The sequence below is a fragment of the Schistocerca cancellata genome, chromosome 3, assembly GCF_023864275.1.
Source record: "Schistocerca cancellata isolate TAMUIC-IGC-003103 chromosome 3, iqSchCanc2.1, whole genome shotgun sequence".
Taxonomy (NCBI): Eukaryota; Metazoa; Arthropoda; class Insecta; order Orthoptera; family Acrididae; genus Schistocerca; species Schistocerca cancellata.
This window is the reverse complement of record NC_064628.1, coordinates 458,694,808-458,721,142: the sequence shown is the minus strand read 5'-3', so window position 1 is coordinate 458,721,142 and position 26,335 is coordinate 458,694,808. Positions and strand designations below refer to the sequence as shown.

Here is a 26,335-nt window from a genome sequence, read left to right as displayed (position 1 = left end):
TAAAAGTGGAAGACAAGGTAATATGCAAGACAGAGATTCCTATAAAACATTGAGCACAAATTAATAAGAGTGAAAAGACAAGTGCATTGTATGTAACAGAGGTAGGAGTGGAGACGACAAAAAATAAACAAGTCAGAAAATGAAAGATGTAGAAAACTAAAATGGAGTGAAGAAAGGAGTAATTACTGTGAATAAATGATGGGACAAAAGGAAATGAATTGAATTAAGGCCAGGTGGGTGGCGAGAACCAAGGACATGTTGTAGTACTAGTTCCCACCTTCGGAGTTTTTAGAAACTGGTGTCTGGGGGAAGAATCCAGCTGGCATATATGGTGAAATAGGCACCAAGGTCTTCCATGTTGTACACCATGCTCTGCAACAGGATATTGTGTGTTGCATGTATACACCCTCTGCCTATGACCATTCATCCTGACTGATAACTGGGTGGTAGTCATGCCAAATCATCATGCATTATCCTCCCAGCAGACAAAGGATCTGCCACTATAGTACTTGACCAATAGGAGCATGTTAGTGATGGTCTACACTAACTATCTGACATCTCTACATACAGCAACTGCCATAAGATCCCATCCCAGTGATTCAAACTGACCTAGAGTCCCTACTAAAAACCTCAAGCCCCTCACAAGAACTTACACCTCAATCCATAGAACTTCTTACCCCACCCAAACCATGCACTCACCTTTTACCTCCTTCCTAAGATCCACAAACACAATGATCTTGGCCATCCTAGAGTTGCTGTTTTCAAAGCACTAACCGAATACATCTCTGCCTTATTTGATCAACACCTGCAACCCATAGTACAAAGACACCACACACCTTGCTTGTCACTATTGATGCCATCTCCCTCTATACCATCATCCTCGCATACATGGTCTGTCTGCTGGTGAACATTTCCTCAGTCAACACCCACCTGATTCTAAGCCTATGAATCCTTCTTGCTCACCTTAATCAACTTCACACTTACCAACAATTACTTCACCTTTGAGGGGCAGACATAAAAACAGATCTGGGGTGTGGCCATGGGAACTAGGATGGCTCCTTCCTATACCAACCATTTCGTGGGTCGCTTGGAGGGGCTTTCCAGGGATCCATAAAACTTCAGCCCTTGGATTGGTTTAGATACACTGATGGCATCTTTGCCATATGGACTCATGGTGAGGATGACCTGTTAAAATTCCTGGAATCTCTAAATACCTTGTCCCAGTTAAATTTCACATGGTCCTATTCCATATCTCATGCCACTTTCCTTGATGTTGATCTCATACTCACTGAAGGCCAGCAACAGACTTCCATCCACATCAAACCTACTAACAAACAACAGTACTTACATTCTGACAGTTGCCATCATTTACATGTCAAACATTCCATCCCATACAGTCCTGGCATTCGAGACAAATGTATTTGTTTGGATGCAATACCCCACTGCTCTCACTCCAGCCTTCACTGGACACAATTGTCCCAACAGCTTAGTTCAAAAGCAGGTTTTCTAAGCCATCAATTCCAATCCTGGTACTGCTGATCTTCCAAAAAACAACTTTGGAGCACATCACCTGTCAAATGTTATCCTGGTCTCGAATATATCAATCATCTGCTTTGACAAGGCCATCACTTCCTAAAATCGTGGCCTGGAATGAGATCTATTCCGTCTGAGGTTTTGCCCACAACACCTAGAATAGCTTTTCATTGCCCTCCCAATCTCCGCAATATCCCTGTCAGACCTTATGCTCCTTCTGCACCCATCTCCCTAACCTGTGGCTCCTACCCTTATGACCGTCCCTGCTGCAAGACTTGCCCTATGCACCCTCCTACCACAACCTATTCCAGCCCTGTAACTGCCAAAACATATACTGTTAAAGGCGAGCCACCTGTGAAACAACACATGCCATATACCATTTAATATTACTGGCAGTTTTTTTAAAAAAATGACGTAATATTATATTTATTGCTTTTGCTGGTGGAAAGCTGGTAAAATGGTGCATAGAAAATTTTTTACTTGTTGATGATGAAATTATATATTCCACCAACCAGCATCAAATTCCTGTCAGACTGATGAGAATGTTGACCGATGGCATTGTTTAGAGGCCAGTGACCGATCTAAAAATTATGCAGTTTGCGTAATTACACTGGCCGGATACTGATAGAAAAGACTGGTAAAAGAGATCTCAGGGATGCTGAAATAAAAGTTTTATAAAGTAATAGGCGACTGAACACTAGTAGCGTTCGGCTGTGGCCACCAAACATTTCATCGGCAACTCTCCTTCATTGCAGCCTGAAAAAGTTCTAAAATGTAGCGTAATAATTTGATATGTGGAATTAATGAAAAAAGAAAGTACAGTGTTAATTAAAACATGGCTTTTGAAATTAAATTAGCATAATTATTTACCATATGTTACAGAGACACACATACATGTGTGAAACAGCCATTGAAAAAAAAATGAGAGGGAGAGAGAGAGAGAGAGAGAGAGAGAGAGAGAGAGAGAGAGAGAGAGCGAGAGCGAGAGCGAGAGCAAGCTCACAGCTCCTGTTTTTATATAATCCAAAAACAAAGTACGGCAAGTGCCTTCAACTTGCTTTGCAGTTTCAATACATAAAAATTTCTCTCGAACATTCTTTAGCAAAAAAAAAAAGATACATTCCTTTCATTAAATCGTGACCTTTTCTCCTTACTTTGCGAATTTATTTCAACGGAAAAAATTAATTCTTAACGTATTTTCACCTCAATTAAAAAACTGGTGCATATTCTATTAATTATTCAAAAATGCAACATTTCAACCAGCTCTTATGTAAATGCTGTTCGGCCTTTTACATTGGCATGAATACAACCCAGTTATCAGTCAGGATGAATGGACATAGGCAGAGGGTCTATACAGGCAACACACAATATTCTGTTGCAGAGCATGGTGTACAACATGACTGTCAAGAAGACCTCGGTGCCTGTTTCACCACTCGCGCCATCTGGATTCTTCCCCCAGACACCAGTTTCTCAAAACTCTGAAGTTGGGAACTAGTACTACAACATGTCCTTGGTTCTCGCCACCCACCTGGCCTTAATTCAATTCATTTCCTTTTGTCCCATCTTTTATTCACAGTAATTACTCCTTTCTCCACTCCATTTTAGTTTTCTACATCTTTCATTTTCTGACTTGTCTATTTTTTGTCGTCTCCACTCCCACCTCTGTTACATACAATGCACTTGTCTTTTCACTCTTATTAACTTGTGCTCAATGTTTTAGTAGTAATCTCTGTCTTGCATATTACCCTGTCTTCCACCTTTAAGCTCTCAGGTTTTCAAGCCTTGTCCCCAACAATCAGTCTTTCCTTCTCATCCTGTCTGGTAAATCTCTCCTGACCTGGACTCATGGGTGACTTTGCTGAACTGTACCCATTTCCCTAAACCTTTCCAGTCCTTTTCCTTCACCCTCTTCCTTCCCCTTGAACTCTTCTGCCAGAAGGAGGAGCCACAGGCTCTCAAAGCTTGTAAAAGTTGAATCCTTTTGTGTGTGTTCCCCTGCTGCTGGCTTGGCGAGTAGATTTTTTTATCTATCCATTTACATTATATTAGCAATAATTGAATATTTTCGTTGATATCTATCTGTATTCTGTAAGATTTAAAGCAGAAGTGTTCAAAATCTAGCAACTTTCTTAGTAATGTTATGTGCCTGTCTACAGCTCAATGTGTCTGCTGAAATATGAGTTATTAGCTTTACTCCAGTCATTATTTATGGTTCACCAAGTACTTTTGATTTTCATAAAACAGTTTAGATTTATCTTGAAAACAAATTTGATAGTATGAGCAGCAAAATGCATATTATGAACCTGAACCTAGGATCAGCAGAAGTAGCAAAAGAAGATTCAGTGTACAGCTTTACTGTATTTATTTATTTTCATATTACAATGTTTGTTCAATAAATACTGCCTCAATTTGTTTTAAAGTCATTAATATATACAGAAAAACATCAATTTATTTGCTTCAAATTTGATATTTCTTTTGCACATTTGTCAAGTTTCAAACAATTACAAAAGATTGAATGGTCTAGTGAACCATTGAAATGGCATCTCTCCAAGACACTTGTCAATCAGTGTGCTGTGATTGAATTCTTTGCTGGGGGGAAATAAATTGTGGTGAACATCCATAAACGATTAGGTGCAGTGTGTGGTAATGATACAGTTGTGTTGGATCCCAAAAAAGGTATCATAGGCAAATGCAAAATGTTCTTAAAGTTTTCTACTGCCAATACCAAGCCAAGTTAAACCAGGCCATTCTGTGTAGTAATCAGACTGACAAACAGGCAGAGAGACGATCCTTCAAATAATATGGCACACCTAGGAAGCTATTGCTTCACCTCACTTGAGCGAGAGGACTGAATTATTATCTTAACAGCATGACATCACTGAGGAAGAATCATCACGTTATTCTGAGAGCACAACATAATGGTTCAAGAACAAGTAGGTGTTCCACAAGAACACTTATCAGCCCACTGACATGTCAGAAATGCACAAAACTGAAATTGAGAAACCATTGTTGTGACACCAAGGTGGGGCAAAGAGTGCAGATGAGCCAGGAGGATGAGGACAAATGTGGTCATTCTCAGCCAGATGTAACATCTTTGCCTCAGTTACTTGGTGATAATGTCCACATAAAATGCTGTGCAGAAGCTCCCTTAGAGCTGGTATATGATATGGCTGCTTTATAGGCAGCTAGTAATAAATACTCAGGCTTCTAATCCCATAAGCTATTCAGTTACAGTGAGCCATGAATGATGCTGACCCTACGATGTGCTGCCTACCATTTTCCAGATGACTTCTACATGTGACACTGCTGCCTCTCTGTTTTACTGAACCTGGTTGCTGTGAGCTGCCAACATCCCATCCACTGAAATGAAGTCCTTAGCACTCCTACTTCTAGCTTTCTGAGAGCCAAGCGGATGATGTTTAAGGCACCATCAACCTGTTGCTGTATTCAGGTGCGCTAAAGGCTGCTGCCCCCCAACTTGCATCTGTGAGCAGGCACTGGCACCCACAGCCTACCTCTAGTGGAGAATCTGCCGTAACTCAGCATTACCATCTACATGACTAGGAGATCTAACAATGGAAAATCCAGGATGGAATGTAACAATGCGAGAGAAGGAAAGTTGCTACTCACCATATAGTGGAGATGCTGAGCCACAATAGGCACAATAAAAAGATTCACACAATCATAGCTTTCGGCCATTAAGGCCTTTGTCAGCAGTAGACACACATGCACACACACATTCCTGCAAACGCAACTTGCACACACATCTGCAGCCTCAGAGAGCTGGAACTACTCTGCGATCAGCAGCATCAGTGCATGATGGAAGTGGCGACTGGGTGGGGGTAAGGAGGAGGCTGAGGTGGGGAGGGGAAAGGGTAGTATGGTGGGAGTGGCAGACAGTGAAGTGTTGCAGTTTAGACGGAGGGTAGGAGAGAAGGTGCGGAGGGGGGAGGGACTAAGTAGCAGAAAGGAGAGAAATAAAAATAAAAATAAAAGAAATTAAAAGGCTGGGTGTGGTGGTGAAATGACGGCTGTGTAGTGCTGGAATTGGAACAGGGAGGGGGCTGGATGGGTGAGGACAGTGACTAACGAAGGTTGAGGCCAGGAGGGTTATGGGAATGGAGGATGTATTGCAGGTAGAGTTCCCACCTGCGCAATTCAGAAAAGCTGATGTTGGTGGAAAGGGTCCATATGACACAGGCTGTGAAGCAGTCATTGAGATGAAGTGTATCATGTTTGGCAGCGTGTTCAGCTACATGGTGGTCCACTTGTTTTTTGGCCACAGTTTGCCGGTGGCTGTTCATGCGGACAGGCAGCTTGTCGATTGTCATGCCTACATAGTCACATCTGCAGTGATGAACAGTCTCTCTCTAAATATACCAAGGGTCTCACTGAAACCTTCAATGACCATAATTATCCTCCCAACCTTGTACAAAAACAAGTCTCCCATGCCTTATCTTTCCAGTCTCCCACCACCTCCCAAAGTCCCACAATCTGTCCACAGAGGAGCATTCCCCTCGTAACTCAGTACCATCTGGGACTGGAGCGAGTGAATTACATTCTCCGCCAGGATATCAGTTACCCCTCGTCGTGGCCTGAAATGAGAAATGTCCTACCCACTATCCTTCCCACCCCTCCTACCGTGGTATTCCGCTGTCCACTGAACCTACACAATATACTCATTCATCCTTACACAACCCCTGCTCCCAATCCCTTACTTCATGGCTCATACCCCTGTAATAGACCTAGATGCAAGACGTGTCCCATACATCCTCCTACCACCACTTACTCCAGTCCAGTCACCAACATTACCTGTCACATCAAAAGTAGTGCTACCTGTGAAACCAGTCATGTGATCTACAAGCTAAGCTGCAACCACTGTGCTGCATTCTATGTAGGCATGACATCCAACAAGCTGTCTGTCCGCATGAACGTCCACCGACAAACTGAGGCCAAAAAACAAGTGGACCACCCTGTAGCTGAATATGCTGCCAAACATGATACACCTCATCTCAATGACTGCTTCACAGCCTGTGCCATATGGATCCTTCCCACCAACACCAGCTTTTCTGAATTGCGCAGGTGGGAACTATCTCTGCAATACATCCTACATTCCTGTAACCCTCCTGACCTCAACCTTCGTTAGTCACTGTCCTCAGCCATCCAGCCCCCTCCCTGTTCCCATTCCAGCACTACACAGCCGTCATTTCACTACCACACCCAATCTTTTAATTTCTTTTATTTTTATTTCTCTCCTTTCCGCTACTTAGCTCCTCCCCCTCCACACCTTCTCTCCTACCCTCCGTCTAAACTGCAACACTTCACTGTCCACCACTCCCACCATACTATCCCTCCCCCTCCCCGCCCCAGCCTCCTTACCCCTATCCAGTTGCCATTCCCATCAAGCACTGGTGCTGCTGCTCGCAGTGTAGTTTCAACTCTCTGAGACTGCAAGTGTGTGTGTGTGTGTGTGTGTGTGTGTGTGTGTGTGTGTGTGTGTGTGTGTGTGTGTAGCCACACTGGAGACAGTTGCCTCAAGATATTGTTGAGCATGCATGTCAGCACATTCAATTCTGTGTACTGTGTTTGCGGTCTTCCTCTCTGCTGTCATAGAGAAGACGATTGGATAGTAATACTTGACCGAATAAATGCATGTCTTGCTAATGCTATCTCATTGGTGCACAGAGCACCATCCAGCATTCACCACTTTTTGCCATCCTGCATGGTAAGGGCCTCAATCCGTGCGCTTACAATTGATAGGAGTACTGTTGGCAATGAGTATGAGAGTTAAAGCCTCAGGAGGTACATAAACTGAGTTCCATTATCAACCATTGTTTGGTACATCTTCTCACAGCCACTGCTTCCAACATGATAAATCACACAGATGCCATTATTCATGCAGACTGGCACATCATAAGTAGAGACTTGGATTTACAGCTGTCAGAGAGCTTTGGGGGGAAGGGGGGAGAGGGAGGGCGGGTGTTTTTTTGAGGCCAATGGAGAGCACTTCCTGCTATGGATCATTCCGCATGAGGGAACCTGAGTTATCACTAGGATGGTACCACCTGCAATCACCAAAAAAGAAGATATTCAAGACAACTCCCTCTATTGACAGTAATGATGACACTCTTTTGGGGACAATGAGGGTATCATTCTCATGCGCATGTTGCCAGAAGGGTCAACTATTAATTGAGAGTTATATGTGAGTGCTCTGAACAAACTCTAGACAAACTCTAGACGTGTTTACTCTGAGAGGAATTCAAAAGAAATCTTGCTCTAACATGACAATGTGTGACACATCTTGTCAGTTCACTTGTTGTGGTTTGATTTGTATTTATGGCTAGGGGGAAAAAAAGCATAGTATATAGGAGTCTATGGAAATGACATATCTGTAGCTCTGTAATGCAGGTCACAGTTATTTTGTAGAACAATAAATGCCCTCTTGTATTGTTCACTGTATTGGTGTACCTTGTGTGTGTATGTTTGGGATGGGGTGGGGGTAGGGGGGGGGGTGAGGAGGATGCGATAGGGACATATAAACAAAATGACTTAATTTTTTTTGTTAATTGATTTATTTGCAGGAGGAATTGGCTCAGTTTATGTTGGTCAACCTTTGGATACTGTAAAAGTGAAAATGCAGACATTTCCAGCATTGTATCAGGGAATGGTGGATTGTTTTCGACAAACTCTAATGAAGGAAGGAGTTGCAAGAGGTCTGTATGCTGGGACAGTGCCAGCTATAGCAGCGAATGTTGCTGAGAACTCTGTTCTCTTTGCTTGTTATGGATTATGCCAAAAAGCTATAGCAAAAGCTGTGGGAGTCCAGGTATGTGAATCTGTTTAAAGGTGGAGCAATCTTACTCAAAGTGATTGTTGCTGTACACTTTTTAATGACTATCTACAGTCAACAATTCTCACAGTGTCACTGACACCAAACTAGGTTTCCAGTATCTTTGTTTCCAAGAGTAACTTAGAAATGGATTTGTGAAATTAAGCAATAAGAGTGACACAGAGGCACTAGCCGTGGATGCTAAAGAGGTACATGTGATTATGAGTAGTAATTAGTCAAGCATTGTTTTGTAAATGAGAGTCACATGGAGCACAAACATGAGACATAGTAATGTTGTAGAATAATGCACTGTAGTTTGCTTTCTAAGGGCAAATGCAGTTATGTCTGCTGAAATATATAATTTGATTCTGGAATACTGGTATGATGCATTTCACTGCAAGAACATTGTTCTGAATTCTTTCTTATTCTATCTTTCTGCTTTCTCACTTACATAACACGTAAGTTTAGCATAAGAATAATACTCTTTTGTCACTCTTGATCCTGTATTTTCAGTACTCATTGTGATCTGCTGCCAGGCTCACTATCTTGTGTAGTCTATTGCCTGGCTTACAATGGACCTGGTTCTCTTTTATCCATATTCATGGTGACCCAGCTTTCAGCCCAGTTTATTTGTAACTTGGCCATTAAATGATATTTTCCATTGATGAGGTGGAGTGATCTCCCATGCAATATTTAGTACTGTCATGTTGTCAACAATGCAGGAGGAGACAAGTGGTGGTGTGCAAACATGTAGTGCATAGAGAATTGCCTGAACACTGGACATCCCCGTGAGTGCAATGCATAAAATCCTACGAAACATCCTTCTTTGCTATCCATTCAAAATTACCCATGTGCACGAGTTGCTTCCTGTTGACCTGTCAGCAAGAGGGACCTTTGCTTTAGAATTTCTTACTGACATGGAAGTGGACAGTGATTGCCCATGGAAGATTTTGTTGACAGATGAAATCCACTTCCATCTGATAGGATATGTCAATACACGGAATTCTCAAATATGGTCAACGGAAAATCCACACACAAATCATCCTGAAAAGGTCATTGTGTGTTGCAGGTTTATGGCCTCGTTTATCATAGGACCATATTTTTTCAAAGAGACAGGTGCCTCCGGTCCTGTTACCTGTACCGTCACTGGTAGGTGCTATGAGTGTCTTTTGCACAACCACATCATTCCAGCTCTCCAACAGCATGGATGTGTGGATGGGATCATTTTTACGCAATATGGCGCACCTCTGCATATTGAAAATCCAGTTAAGCAGCTATTGAAGTGCAATTTTGGGAATGCTAGAATTATCAGTTGCCATTTTCCTACAGCCTGGCCATCCCAATCACTTGATCTTAATCTGTGTGACTTCTGGCTGTGGGGCTGTCTGAAAGATGTGTTCAGTGTTCCAATTGCAAACTTAGCTGTATTGAAGGCAGGCACTGTGCAACACATTCTGAACGTGACCCTGGAAACCCTTCGATCAGTTGTGGAACATGCTGTTTTTCAGTTTCAACTTGTTGCAAAAAATGGTGGACAGCATATTGAACATGTTTTGTGCCAGTCATACAGAAATTAATAATTTGATTTGATTTTGATTGATGCTTTTTATGCAGTTTTTGGCCTCAGGACAATTAAAAACTGCTGTGATTGATGCTTTTTATGTGGTTTTTGGGCTTCAGGACAATTAAAAACTGATGTGATTTATGCTTTTTAGGCAGATTTTGGTCTCACGACAATTAAAAACTGATTTTCCCATCCGATGTGGTATGACCTTACTGTGGTGGATGGGCTTCTGTAACTAACAGTATCACACCTTTACACCCATGCACACTGAGTAGTGCAGTTTGTTTAACGTCAAACATACACCTTAGGCATCGTTGTATGATTCATTTGTCATTTGTTGTCGACCACTTAAATTATGATGCTTACAGCGCCATCTATTGCTACATTTTGTAACTATTTATTTTTCTTCTGCCACACATTTTCGCCCTTCTCCGATAATATTCTGTTGCAATTTGATGTCATTCTGACCAGTGGTGTTATTTCTACAGTGATTTGAAAGTTTAACTTTAATTATAATCATCCTGTATATAAAAGACAAATTCAATAATAATATGTAGTAAAAATTTGACTTACTTTCATGAAATGAAATCAGTTGTAATGCCAATAGGCAAACATAAAAGTGACACAATTTTTAGCTTTTGAAACTAATAGTTCTTTCCTTAGAGAGGGGAGAGGGATAAATTGGATGAGGGCAAACATAGTCATTATAGGTGTCCTCTGTCACATTTTGGGGTTTGAGAGACCCGCTCTTCCTTTTGAAGTTTTATTTGGCCTATTACCTTATGCTTGTATTGCTTACAGATTAGTGCAATGGTATGTAGAAGAGGATAGTAACTGTCTGTCATGAGGATCAGGCTTGGTCTTGCAACTTACAAGAGATGCCTCATATGGAAGTTAGTTAGTTAGTTTCATGCCCCATGGATCATTTTGAATGTTAAAGCGTAATGATGTAGACTGAGTCATTTTACATTCACATTGCAAATTAATTTGTACATATGGTTATATGCTGAACATTTCTGAGTTTTCTTTTAGAGTTGCCAAGGAGAACTATTTTAGTTTGTTTTCAAATTTTACTTTGCTGTCTGTCAGACATTTTATATACCTATCTGGGTATGTGATCAAAAAATTTTGTTGCAGCATTGTACAGCCCTTTTTGTGCTAAAGAAAACCTTAATGTGGAAGAATGAATATAATTTTTTCTTATGATTTTGTGATGGTGTACATCATCATTCCTTTTGAAGTGTAATGGATTATTTACATCAAAATTCATGAGAGAATAAATATTCATATACTATGAAGCAGTAGTCAGAATGCCCAACCACTTAAACAGATGTCTACAAGATTATTTTGGGTGAGCACCACATATTATTCTTACAGCACATTTTTGAGCAACAAAGACTTTCTTAAAGATGAATTACTCCAGAACATTATTCCATATGATTTTACTGAATGAAAATATGCCAACTTACTGATTTGTCTCTTCCCAAGATTTGCAATGATTTTAAGTGCAAATATGTCTAAGTTATCTGAGGAGCAACAAAATGTGATTTTTCTAGTTTAAATCCTTATCAATATGGACTCTGAAGACTTTTTAAGTTTCCACCCTATTTTTTATTTCTTCACCAAGTGTTACACTTACCATCGGTGTAATACCCCTAGACATGCAGAACTGAGTATCTTACATTTTTTTAAAACTGAGGGCGAGAATGTTTGCTAAAAACGGTAATGATGCATTTAACAAATTTGTTTACCTTTTCTTCTGTTTCTGTATGTGTGCTTGGATTGATTGCAATACTAATGTTATCTGTAAAAAGAACCAATTCTGCTTATTGTATAATGAAGGAAGATCATTTACATATATGAGGAACAATAGTAGATCTAAGGTTAAGTCTTGGGGAACCACATAAGTGTTTTTTGCAAGTCAGAATTATGTCCACATATTATATTGGCTGAGTTACTAAGTAGAACTTTCTGCCTTCATTTGGTTACACATGACATTAGGCATATGGTGGCTATACCAACAGTCCCATAAAACTTCAATTTAAGTAGACAAATACTGTGGTTCACACAGTCAAATGCCTTGGATAGGTCACAGAAAATAAAACCCGGAGTTATTTTATTATTTAATGCTTGTAAAATCTGGTGAGTGAACATGTAAATGGCATTCGCAGTAGAGCTACTCTTCTAAAACCCAAACTGTGATTTGCTGAGGATATTGTTGTTGCTAAGGTGATGTACTATTCTAGAATACACCAACTTCTCAAAAATTTTGGAAAATGATGTCAGCAGTGAAACAGATCAGTAGTTATTGAAATCTCTTACCACCTTTCTTAAATAGTGGTTTAACAATGGCATATTTCAGACTCTCCAGAAAAAGTCTTGAGTTAATAATGCAGTGCATATTTCAGGTAATACCAGGGATGTTATTTGGTAGCAGATCTTTATGGAAACACCATCGAAACCACATGAGCTTTTATTTTTGAGAGAATGTATAATTTTCTTAATTTCAGAAGAAGTAACCTTCTTTTATCCATTTTATGAAAAAAAATTAAATGATCGTATGGCATTGTTGGCTGGGAGGCCCCATGCGGGGCCTTTATTAACTCACAAGATGTTCCTTCTGTATCCTACTCTATACAGAATTTATCTCATTCTATATTTTTGAATTTATGGTAATGGAGCTATATGAATATTCAAATAATTTATAACCACTTGCATTAAAGTTTTTTCCCTGTGGATACATGGTCTTCAGACAGACATATCATGTCATTTCCCATCCAACTCTGGAGAACTTTCAGACATTTTTATGTGATGAGCCATGAGTCTCCTAATATATGCTGGTGAGTCAAAACATTAACCATTATGGATACATGCTTGATAGCATGTTGGTACACCTTTGGAATGCTATACATCAGTGGTTCTGCATGGTATGAGTTTGACCGGTCTTTGGTAGGTTTCTAGGAGTATATGGTACCAAAAGTCTATGCACAGGTCACACAATTCCTGTAAAGTGTGGACCGGTGGATTTTAGGCATGGAGCTAGTGCCTGATAGCATCCCATATGTGTTCCACTAGGTTCAGATTAGGCAAATTTGGAAGCCAAGACATCGATGTAAGGTCGCTACTGTGTTCCTCAAATCTTTGTGGATCAATTCTGGTCTTGTTACATATGGACAGCTATCCTCCGGTAAGTAAGCCAGGGAAGACAGCAAGCATGAAGGGATGGAGCTGGTCTGCAAGAATGTTTCTGTAGTCCACAGCTGTCACAGTGCCTTTGATTACTACCACATGTCCCTTGGATGGACAAGTGGATCCCCCCCCCCCCCCCCCCCCCCTTATCTTAGTACTGCCCACACTGGCCTGTGTGCATGGCATGATGCATGTTTTGAGCAGCCTTTCACATGGGTAATGGCATATCTGGACTGGATCGTCAATGTGGTTTAACAAGAAATGTAATCAATCCAACCTGGTTACATATTTCCATTGATCCACAGGCCAATTTTTATGATCCCATGGCCAATGCAATCATAAGTTATGATGTTGGTTAACATGGGAACATGTAGGGGTCATCTGCTGTAGATCCCCATGTTCAACTAAGTGCACTAATTTGTGTGGTCCAAAATATTTCATGGTGAGGCCTGGATGTCCAACATTGTGTTGCCTACTCATGATTTTACCACTCTTCATCCACTTTATGTAGATGCTTGCTGCAGTAGCACTCAACCAGCTGACCAGCTTTACTGTTTCAAAGATGTTCATTCCCAGATGCTAGGTCATAGCAATCTGCACTTCGTCAAAGTCATTTATGTCAGTGGATCTTCCCATTTGCTGCCTTTATCTACACTGGACTGTCCCTATTCATATCTGCTTTGCTAGTCCAAGCTATTAGAAATGTGATTGATATGGTCATTAAACCAATTAGAAAATATAGTTGTTTGACTGATTATGTATGAGGGTTGGAACTTCAATAGTGGCAACTATTTATTTACAACTTGTACAAAATAGATGTGTGTTTCAAAGTTTTACTGGCCTTTGAAATAGTCACCAGCATTGTGTATAACCCATTGCCAGCAATGTGGTAGCTGTGCCAGTTGTGTTGACAGTTTGAGCGGCACGGCCTATTGCCCGACGAATTTGTTCTGAAGCAAATGCCATGAAGTGTTTCCTTCAGTTTAGAAATTGAGTTGAACTTACTAGGGCCTAAGTCAGGGGAGTGCAGTAGGTGGTATAGCACTCAGAAGCCCCATCAGTCAAACAAATCGGTAACAGCTTGCACTGTACATGCTTGAGCATTGTCCTGGAAAATGATGGTTAGGTCCTGCAGAAAGTGTCATCACTTTTGTCTCTGTTTGGTTCATTTTTGGAACACAATCTACAACCAGCTAAGAGACAGAAGTGATGACACTGTCTGCAGGACCTGATCATCATTTTGCAGGACAATGATCAAACACGTACAGTGCAAGCTGTTACTGATTTGTTTGACTGATGGGGCTGCTAAGTGCTATACCACCTACTGCAATCCCCTGACGTAAGCCCTCGTAAGTTCAACTAGATTTCTAAACTGAAGGAAACACTTCACAGCAGTCGCTTCAGAGCTGCTACAAATTCATCGGGCAATAGACCTGCCGCTCGAACTGTGAACACAACTGGCACAGCTAAGAGTATCCTACGACTTGCACATCACTGGCAACGGGTTATACACAATGCTGGTGACTACTTTGAATGTCAATAAAACTTTGAAACATGTATCTATTTTGTGTACGAGCTGTAAATAAATAGTTGCCACTATTAAAGTTCCAACCCTCATATATTACAAAATTTTAAGCATGATTACAGAATGTCACTTCCGTTAACTAACTGCACCTCTTCAATACCTTTATAAATTTGTACTACACTAATTAAATTTTAGATATCCTTTATTAAGTAAAATTTACCAGTATATAATGCAATATTACCAGGGTCATTCCAAAACCAATACTCCCCATTTACTTTCATGGAAACTATAATAGATACAGAATGCACAACAACACAGTTAAAGCAGCAAGATTTCAGCTGTGTACTGGCATTTTTCCACCATTTATTATGCAATTTTGCCTGTGATGGACAAGAGCCTGCATGCCACATTTGTAAATACCTGAACCAGCTGAGGCTATCCACTGTCTTACAACTTTGATGACAGCATCTGAGACTGGAAAATATTGACTATGTAGTGCATTTTTCACAGGCTCAAAGATATTGAAGTATGAAGGTGCCGAAGACATTATGATGTATGTGGTAGAACAGTCCAGCCAGATATGGCAATGAGTTCCATAGGCTAAAAATTGTGGAGGGCCTGACATTACGTTTCAAGCAGAACTTTGCGTTCTTCTATCTCTGGAAATTTGGGCTTTCATACTAGACAAGTGCCATCTTGTAGCTTTGTGAACTGACAGTTGCTTTAGGCTCCAAAACATCCAAAAGATCTGCACCCTTGCTATCCGATAAGACTGTGCACGTCACATTACCTGCAGATGGCTTTTTCTTGAACTTCTTTTTTGACAGAGAACTCACATGTTTCCACTCAAAGGGCTGTCTTTTGGATTCTGGCTCTTAGTTGTAATGCCAAGTCTCATCTCTGGTGTCCAGAAAATTGCCAGTTTCAGCCTCATATCAATCAGCAAGCCCCAACAAATTACCATTTCACACACACTTTGTGATAACTGAGGTATGCATAACATTTTGTCTAAGGCATTACAGCCAACACTGTACAAAATTCCTTGGTCATAATTTATCAGTCATCTCAGTTGAGTTGGATGAGAAACAGTTCATTATGAGGGATGGGAAATGAGCAGCATCAACTGGGGTGTGCCCTTTAAGGCATATCATTTTCACCGCTAATGAAACACAGTGCCCACTTCATCTCATTAGTCACATCTACTGCATTGTTTTCATACAGATTTAACAAGCATCAATGTATTTCAGTTGGTACAGTTTGCTAACCAGTAAAGAATTCAATGACACATATCTGTTTCATAAACACCTTGATGGGAGGCACCATTTTGGAATGCTCCCTTACTACTGCTGTTTGTCACAGGACAATGAAACTAACAGGAGACTAGCAAAAAATTAAAAAATTACTTCCACATCAACATAATCTGGCTGGGCACACAAAGTCAACACAGCAAAATATAAGGCATTGGTTTCAGAAGGCCCTTGTGAATATAAACTGGTTAGCAACTAGATAATTATAACGCAACTGATTTCTTGTATGTCAAAGTAATGAAATTTTCCTTTAATTTCCAGAATACTGGTGATCTGAGCACTCTTGCAAATGCTTCTGCAGGTTTCTTTGCTGCCTTCTTTTCATCCCTTGTTTTGTGCCCTACAGAGCTGGTTAAATGCCAACTACAAGCCATGCGGGAAGTTCAGATGCAATCACTGAAACAAGGGGATACAGTGGTTAGTATTGTGCTTAACTGGTGAAAAGTGTGTTTTTGATACATAAAAATATTTTTGGTCATTTTTTTAAGTGGGAGAGTTCAAAAATGTTTTGATGAATGCACAAAACTATTTCAGGAGATTCTAGCAGGTGCTACATGTGAAAATGAAATTTATCTTTTTATACTGTAATGTGTACTAAGGCAAGATCATAGGAAGATCAATAATGTGTAGTGTGATAGGTTCCTGTCCCACTGAATCTACTCTTTGTAGCCTTTTCTTTTTTTCTTTTTTTTTATAAAAAAACTACACCTTATTGGTAATTAAATTTCTTACTCTATGTAGTCTAGTACATGTTGATTCTGTAATGATAAGGCTATAAGTAATTCCTTTCCCATTTCTTTGGTGGAGAATGTACACCATCACACACACACATGGTGATGAAATGATTACACTCCAAATGAAATTAACTAGATTTTTATTAGCCAAATCAGTTGAGTCCATGTCATCCATCCAGCTATAAAACACACATTTTTGGACATTTATTGATTTATATTGTTAGAAATAATTTTCAAATGTGCTGTTTTAATCATTCATTTGTGCTGTAAAAATGATGGGGACTTTAATTGCAATGAAAGTCCTGCAAGAGTTCAGCAGACTTCTGGAATTAAAGTTTGACTGAATGAAACAAACTCATGCAGTTTCATTTGAATCAGCACATTATCTAGTACTCTGAATTTAATCTTTATTTCACATATCTTTCTCATCCAGAGTAAAATTGGACCATTCCGCTTAACGAAGAATATCTTACAAAAAGATGGGATCAGTGGTTTGTTCAGAGGATTAACATCAACAATTGCCCGTGAAATGCCTGGGTATTTTTTCTTTTTTGGAGGATATGAGGCATCTAGAACATTCCTTACTCCACAAGGGCAAACAAAAGATGATATAGGTAAGTAAAGAGCAAATTAGCCGAGAGAAATGTGTACTTTAGAGAAGAAGCTTATAAAGATGAAAAAATTATGAATGCATAACACAGAATATAATCTTATAAAGTTGCCAACATATTTAATTGCCACAAAATTATGTGGTTAGTGAACTTAATCATGAACAACAGATAAAAATTGTATGAATATTGTACTTCCAAGCTGATGTGAACACTATGTATAATTTTGTGTAATTTTAGTCTATTCTCTGTCAGTGCATCTTGCCACTGAAAGCAAGAAAATTTCTACTAATCTGTGCCCCCGTAAGAGATTTGGGACTGAAGTATTTCCAAATATCTGAATGTCCATGTGTTAAGATTGTAGAGAAAACTTTTTCAATGGTTATTCCTGTGTTCCAATGCAATATAAATATTCTGATACCAGTCAGTTTGCCAACTGGCTTATATAGCATAAGAAAAATTACTCTACCTTACGAAACACAGAGGTGTACCAGATCAGCATTAAATCAACATTCTTCATGACACTTGGCCTCCTACACTAGCCAGCCTGAAGGTGAGTTATTGTTAATTTCTCACACTGATTTAACTAAATGTGAGTGTGGCATCAGAAAACATGAAACATAAATCGTTTAAAGTACAATAACACACAGAACAAAGTTTAGGCAGCTCCCAGACTGATAACACCTGTAGCTTTACTCCCTTAGGTTGACTGATGACAGCAGCAGCAGGAAGGGCATCTAGCCAAAAATTTGGAATAAATAGTTGCCAAATCATGAACTATGGTGTACTCTGTGACTGCGGTACAATGCTAGAAAGGGGAAGGAAAGATCTGAAATAAATAGTTGCCAAAACATGAACTGTGGTGAACTCTGTGACTGCAGTACAATGCTCCTTGCTTCTGTTAATATCATAAACTACATGCACCGTCATTTTCTTACTCGATTAAGCACACTAAAGATGATATGACAGACAGTAAACCAATTCACTTTAAAAAAAGATAGATTATTTTTGAGCTTTGAAATAAGCTAATTGTCTATCAAACAATAGGCGACATATACTTGCTTTTCACCAAATACTGCAGTGTGAAGAGCTGCATGATGATGTGAAAGACCAAAGTTGGTTCATATGCTATTTGTGAAACAGCAGTCATGAATAAATAAACTGAATACTGAAATTCAAGAAAGGCTGAAGTGATAGGTCTGGAGGAGTAAAAAATGGTACACTTGCGAGAACAGCAGCAGAGTAGAAAGAATATAGGAAATACAAGCTAGTTTTACTAATAATAATTGCTGCAACATACATCCGTTTGAACCTGCTTACTGTATTTACTTCATGGTCTTCCTATCCCCCCCCCCTCCCCCCCACACACACACCCACACCCACACACACATATCTCACCAAATTGGTGATCCCTTTATGTCTCAGAATGTGTTGTTCTAACCAATCCCTTCTTTTAGTCAACCTGTGTCATAAATTTCTTTTTTTCCTTGGGTTTCAGTACTTCCTCATTAGTTACTAGATCTACTCATCTAATCTTCTGAAGCATCACATTTCAAGAGCATTTATTCTATTGTTATCTGAACTGCTTATTGTCCATGTTTCAATTCTGTACAAGGCAGCACTCCAGACAAATATCTTCAGAAACGACTTCCTGACACTTAAGTTTGTATTAGGTGTTAAAAAAATTCCTCTTTCTAGAAATGCTTTTCTTGCTATCACCAATCTGCATTTTATATCCTCTTTACTTTGCCCATCATCAGTTTTTTGCTGCCCAAATAACAAAATCCTGTACTACTATTAGTGTCTCATTTCCTTATCTGATTCCCTCTCAACATTTCATTCAGCTACATTCCATTACCCTTGTTGATGTTCATTTTATAATCTCATTTAAAAACTCTATTCATTTTGTTCAACTACCAATCCAAGTCCTTTGTTGTCTCTGGTAAGATTACAGACCTCAGAATTCAGATTTCTTCTCCCTGAACTTTAATTCACTTTCCAAATTTCTTCTTGGTTTCCTTCACTGCTTGCTCAATATGTAACACTGACAAATTGGAATAGCATTGGGGATAGGCTACACCCCTGTCTCATGTCCTTTCAGCCACTGCTTCCCTTTCAAGGAACTCATGTAACTACATCTCATCTCTGTATTACTTATACATTATCTTTCAGTCCCTGTATTTTATCCCAGCTACCTTCAGAATTTCAAATAGTGTATCCCAGTCAGCATTGCATGGTTTCCAACATTTCTCCAGAATCCAAACTCTGGCTTCAACCAGTTTTTCCATTCTTCTGTAAATAATTCGTGTCCATATTTTGCAGATTTTTCAACCATGTCTTCTGTAACTATTACTTCAATAGTATTCACACCTGTCAGCATCTGCTTTCCTCAGAAATGAAATTATTAAATTTTTTTTTTTAAGTCTTTGGGTATCTCATCTGTCTCAGTATCTTCCACACCAGGTGTAATAGTTTTGTCATGGCTGGCTGTCCCAAGGATCTCAGTCCTTCTGACAGAATGTCATCTATTCCATAGGCCTTGTCCTGGCTTAGATCTTTCAAGTGCTCTGTCAAGTTCTTGTTGCAGTATCATATTTCCCATCTCATTTTCATTTACTTCCTCTTCCCTTTTTATAATATTGCCCTCAAGCTAAAGGTGTGATATCAAATATTAACAATTTAGACTCTGTTCCCTGTGCTAAAACAAGATCATAATGACACAATTGCAGTTGTGGTTCCAGTTTCTAAGCCAATGTTATACAAGGGCAACATGAAATGTTCATGGTTTGGCACTGAAAGACACCTATTTTTCAATGTTGTCTCCTTTTATGTGAATTCACTTTGATCTTGTTTTTTCAGTAAATAGATCCTATCCCTGAAATTGAACTCCAGGATGTTTGTAAAATACCTATTTCCTGTTGTCTCTTAATTGAACTTAAAACAAGATATGGTAACAGTTGAAAAGTCAGAGGGACCCAAATATGTTGGTTGGGGAGGATGTTTCAGTCATTTATACTTCAGATCCCCTAGCTTGCCTATTCTTAAAGGAACTTTTTAAACTGTTTCTTCTAGAAACCTAGTTTGTATTCACCAGTTATTGTTTTATCGTTTGCCAGACAATGAATAAGGAAGAATCCTTTTTCATTCTACATAACACAGGAAATTACCTTACCGTGAAGACCAAGGTTTTCTGTCCACTGCTTTGGTTGTTGTTTTATTTCTGGTAACAAATGGTGGAGCCCTGTCTCATTCAAAGTAAAAAATCAGTTGAATTTTTTAAAAATGATCAACACATTTGATTTTTGCTAACACTTAACAAATCTGTCAGTTTATTTCTTCGTGTAAAATGTTATTTATTCCTTCTTGTAATATGTCTATGGGGTTAGCTATTTGTTGGTGCCTTTTTGCTACACCCTTCATGTGGATCATCTTAAAGAGAAGTAAAGAGAAACATGTTTGAAATCAGCCACCCATTTCTCAACCACTGAAGAAGAAGAAATATCCCTTTGGACCATCACCAAATGTGGATGATAGCACAGTATTCCAGTTTATCCATTTGAATGAAACACAAATCACTACTTCAAGAAGCTATGTAAAAAAGATTATTTCTTAGATAAAATGACACAATCTCTCTCTCTCTCTCTCTCTCTCTCTCTCTCTCTCTCTCTCTCTCTCTGTCTGTGTGTGTGTGTGTGTGTGTGTGTGTGTGTGTGTGTGTGTGTGTGTGTGTGTGTGTTTGTACTCGTACTCTATTTCTTCCAAGTGCTAGCAGGTTTTAATCTCTTTTGTGTGTGCTTGACGACACCTCAACATTTCTGCTATTCAGTGAGGGGTGTCCTTAACTCCTAAATAATTCACATACTACCGAAGTTTTCCTTACTGTGTTTTTCTTAATTTCATTAGTTTCAGCTGATTTAGGGGCATAAATTATTAAATTATTAAAGTACATATCTGTCTGTGTTATCAGCTTTGGAATGAGGTGGCAAGAATAAAACTAAAAAATTAAGAAAGAAAACATAAATTCTGAAATTAATATTATGTTACTTCTTCAATTTTGACATTTCATTTGTGAGTGCATAGTATTCTTATAATTTTCTGCTGAAGTGGAATGTTTGTATGATCTAGGACCCCTCAAGACAATGGCCTCAGGTGCAATTGGTGGAGTCGTATTCTGGATGGTCACATTTCCTGCTGATGTGATAAAATCACGTATTCAGGTAGCAGGTTCAAAGGAGACAATGACTTCAGTCCTGATGCGTATCATTCAGAAAGAAGGTATATTTATGTTATAAAACATTTATTACACAAATAATGATTATAAGTTCACATAAGTGGCAGTTGAGAAATCCCCACTGTCATTTTTCTTCTTTCAAACAGATGACTCCGTTATTAGTAAAAAAAAAAAAAAAATAATAATTTTTGGATTCTACTTTCAATTATTATTATTCATGGGCAAGTACCACAGGAGGAATTATTACAGAATCTGAAACTTTTGACATTTTAAAACTATGTTTTGTATGGGAACTTGAGTCTGGATCTTTTCCTTTCCCTATCTACTGACATGTCCAGTTGCTTTGTAAGAACATTAAAATGTCAGGAAGTTTTATAGCTGTGAACATTCTGCTGCAGAGTGAAGGATTTATTTTGGATTATAGAGTCATTAGAAGCACTTAATAATCTTAGTTATTTTGTCCTTTACATTCCGTTTTCTGAATATTTTTTGTCATCAACAGATCTTGCTAATAATTTGTACCATCTGTGAGAAGTTCAACTTATACATGTACATGAAAATTCTGAGGGTTTTGTGACTGTATACACAAATGCTATGTGGTGGAAACAGATGTATACAAATTCAGGATTACACAAGAAATGTTCAGACCTCTCCATCTAGTGAACAATATTATGAAAAGGAAAGTTGCTACTCACCACATAGTGGAGATGCTGGGTTGCAGATAGGTACAACAAAAAGACTGTCATAAATAAATTAAACTTTTGGCCATTAAGGCCTTCATCAGCAATATAGACACACCCACACACTACACACTACACACACACACACACACACACACACACACACACACACACACACACACACACAAGTGGTTTCAATTGCTTGAGACTGCAGTCGTGTGTGTGAGTTGTGTTTGCATTTGTGTGTGTGTGTTTTGTTATGCCTATCTGCGACTCAGCATCTCCGCTATATGGTGAGTAGCAACTTTCCTTTTCATAATATTATTGCATTTCATCCTGGATTTTCCATTGTTTCATCTTGTGAACAGTTATATTGTAAATTGACTTCACATCTTGTGCTTATCTTAGATTCTTTTGAATTTGTCAGAAATGTGGAATATTCTGCTGGGGTTACTACTTTAACTACTTCAATTGTGATTGTGGCAACATGTACACTTGCAGTGAAGAAAAGCATGTAATTGTATTGTTCCCTCTCTTTAATCATTTCCATTTGCTGGTATGCATGATTAAAGAAGAACCACAGTCATTGGATCCATTCAGAGCAGCAACATTTCACCGGAAATTGCGATGTTGAAAATTGTTTTTGAATTTAGCGTATGAAACATTTTTCCACAATAATGAAAAAAGAGGCACTGCTGTTCTGAGTGGTTCGCAATAACAGAGTTCACAGAGTGAAATATTATCCAAAATTAAACATCTAAACATAGTGACTACTGTAATCTCTCAGGTTTTCTTGGTGTGATCGACTAATACTGTGCATTCCATGTGTTCTGCCGAGTTGTTGTTTCCATTTTAAGCACAATATTTCAACAAGCAACCCAGCCATCTTCTTCAAGTGCTGTGAGTTTTGCTGTTATTTGTACTTGCTGCATGGACTCCAGCACTCTATAGCTGCTTTCACTCATAATAATTTATTTTCAACTGACCACTTGAATGTATAGTGGCTGTGTTGCACAAAATTATTATTATCCATCTGCTAACATATGCAAACAGAAAATGACAAGTAACACATCCAATAGCTCTTTACTTCATATTGGTATAGTGCTGAGATTTCAAATTCAGCCATTTCTTTTCCTTTAATACTGAGAGGATAAAAAAGATAGGGATGATTTCAGAATAAGACATAGGCAGTTCAAAATCATGATAAGAACAGCAATACGTAGCAGGAAAGATTTTCTGTGTTAATGTTTTCTTTCATTCAGTTTCAAATGTTTTTAATTTATTGCACTCTATAATCATTATTACTTTTGATCAGTGTAGCATTTTCTTGTTTCTTAAATCTTATTTTTGTTCTTAATTTCAGTGTTTAGTTTGTACATTAAATTTTATTTCTCAGAATATATTGCTTATATCATATGTGAGTGCATTTGCTGGGGCAGGCTGTTGCATCTGATATGAAGCCTTTGAACCAGCCTGAAATTTCAAAACAGTATGACTGCTGATAAGCTTCTTTACTGTAACACTTATGTTCAAACACATTAGCATGCAGTTGTTTTCTGACAATTGTTTTAAGTGACTGGTGCCACATGTTGCAGGTAAATGGATAAAGATTAGGTTCTTCCAATGAACTAAATGAAAGGCTATTTGTATTGTGCCATATGTGTTTCACTCCTTTTTATTTATGAAGCATCTTCAGTAGCACGTAATATGTATTTGTTTTTGTGTGTAGTAATTTCCTTATATAATAAGTACAGATTTGTTATTATGTTACAGTTCTTTGTTATTCTCTTGTTCTTAGGTGAGAGAAAACTTCTTGTAGCACAAATTTTGAGAGATTAACTTGCTACTTTGTTTCTGTTTATGATATTATTAGTGCATATGTGCCATTGTGCAGCTGTACATAGTTGGTCCATGTACCCAGAATGTCTGGTTTCAGCATTTTATGAACACATTTTGACTTAACACCACACTTCTGCTGTTGACTGTGTTTTGGTTTGGTGTGTTTACTGAATGGGGTGTTGCCAACTGATACTCTGTGTGTCTTGTTCATCTTTTGTTTGTGTTGTGGTGCCTGTGTGTAGTTTAATATTCTTTTGCATATTATGTGTTTTTTGTTTTCTTTTTTACAATAAGCTACACAGGGTGGAGAAAAATTGTCACTGAATTTTAACCCTGGATAGCTGATGCCAGTAGGAACCAAAATTACTAATGTTGTGTAGGTTGACAACACACAATTTTTGAATTATGGAAACTTGGCACCACACGCGATAATTGGCCATGAGATTGCCCTGTTGCCGAATGCTCTGAGCAATGCATGACCGTGAATGCTTTGCCTGCCGGAGATCGCGATGTATCCAAGGTGGCCCACACGTTCGGTGGTAGTGCGCAAGCCTCCAACTCTGGGGGCCTGAGGGTGAATCCATCTGGGTCCCAACACACCCTTTGTAGTTTCATGATAAGATGTACTGGGAAGAAACCCATCAACAGCTGTTAGTTCATGTACAAAAAGTCTTTTACAAATTGTGTCATGGTTAACTTAGAGCAGGTGCTCGAACTGGTGACCATCTGACACGACACAAGCTTGGTAACGTTGAACGGTGTTTTGCCAAACTCTTTCAAAGATTCCTGGCATTGCCCTGATATGATTGGCAGCATGTTGAATGTGATCCATTAATCCATTCTAGGTGGTTCATGTCCGGGTGGGTGAATTAGAACCTTGTAGAATCCCCACAGGAAAAAGTCCAGTGGCATGAGGTCTGTGATCGCGGGGGCCATGCCCTACAAGCACCTCTACCAACTACCTGGCTGTCAAAGAGTTCATTTAAATATCCGCACACAGTAAACTGTTATTTGCACGTGCCCCATCTTGCTGCAACAACACGCATAACTGTATGTCCAGGTGAACATGTTCCAGCAGGCCGGGTAGTGTTTCTTACAAAAAGTGGAGATAATTTGCCCTGGTAAGTCGAGGAGGTAGGCGGACTGACCCAATCAGATGGCCACCCACTCTGCCTGCCCAAATGTTGAGCAAAAATCATTCCTGGTGTCCATGGATATATGTGACATGAGGATTTCCCCTTGCCCAGTAATGAACATTTCAAATGTTTTAAAGACCATCCCAGTGGAAGGTGCACTTGTCAGTAAACAACACAATGGTGGGGAAGTCGGAATCCCATCCAACATGTTGCAGAAACCACCAGCAAAACCCTAGCCTGTGTTCATAGTCCACTACAGGATATAGGTCATGGACAGGGTGGAAACTAAATGGATGCTGGCCATCACCCCTCAAAACCTCCCAGACTAACCGATGAGTGACCCCCATGTTGTGTCCAACCGCTCAAGTACTTGTCATAGGTGCTTCCTTGCTTCCTTGAAATGCTCGAGAACAGTCCCTTCAAATGCAGCATCCCATCATGTTCAAGGTCTTCCAGCATCACCATCATATCCTGCTAATGAATCTGTTTTGCCAAGTCGCAGGTGAATTGCTCTAAACATTTATAGGCGTGGGTGGCGTCTTGCTGGGTACCATTCCTCATACAAGCTTCATGCACATTACTGTCGGCTAGTCTATAAACAAAAACTATATCTCATTGTTCTTCAAACAAATACTGTGTCACCATGCTTACTGTATGACTAAATCTCAGGTGACATTTGTGTGCTCCACAGCGAAGCTTACATGTGAATGGCTCTGACATGAGGTGGACACAAGCAGCAAGATCTATTTGACACATGTGCGTATCACATTGGGGCGGTGAGGGTGCAAGGAATGTTTGTATGTGTGAACTGACAACCATAGCGCTGCCCCTCAACCAACGAACATCAACAGGGCAATCCCATGGACAATCAGAGTGCGTGGCGCCAAGTTTCTGTAGTTTAAAAATGGTGCATTGTTAACCTAAACAATATTAGTAATTTTGGTTCCTACAGGCATCAGCTAACCAGGGTTAAAATTTCGTGACATTTTTATCCACCCTGTATACTCTGGTTATGGTCTACATCTGCATTTGTTATTGTGGTAGTGGCTAACATGATTGATGTATTGTTACTTATATTGATTTGGCCATTCATTACTTTCATATCAATTGGAAGGAATCCTCCTACCAGAATGTGAAAGTTTTCCTGCGGTGTTAGGAGC

General features: G+C 39.2%; 1 protein-coding gene across 1 annotated transcript in view; it reads left to right on the top strand.

Moving 5' to 3' along the window:
- The window catches only part of LOC126175232 (mitochondrial ornithine transporter 1-like), an 81,030-nt gene that overhangs the window by 31,491 nt on the left and 23,204 nt on the right, over window positions 1-26,335 (top strand). Inside the window, exons 3-6 of the mRNA XM_049921866.1 lie at window positions 8,115-8,359; window positions 16,209-16,364; window positions 17,115-17,295; window positions 21,415-21,564. Coding sequence (XP_049777823.1) covers window positions 8,115-8,359; window positions 16,209-16,364; window positions 17,115-17,295; window positions 21,415-21,564 — 732 coding nt within the window. The remainder of the gene's footprint in view (window positions 1-8,114; window positions 8,360-16,208; window positions 16,365-17,114; window positions 17,296-21,414; window positions 21,565-26,335) is intronic.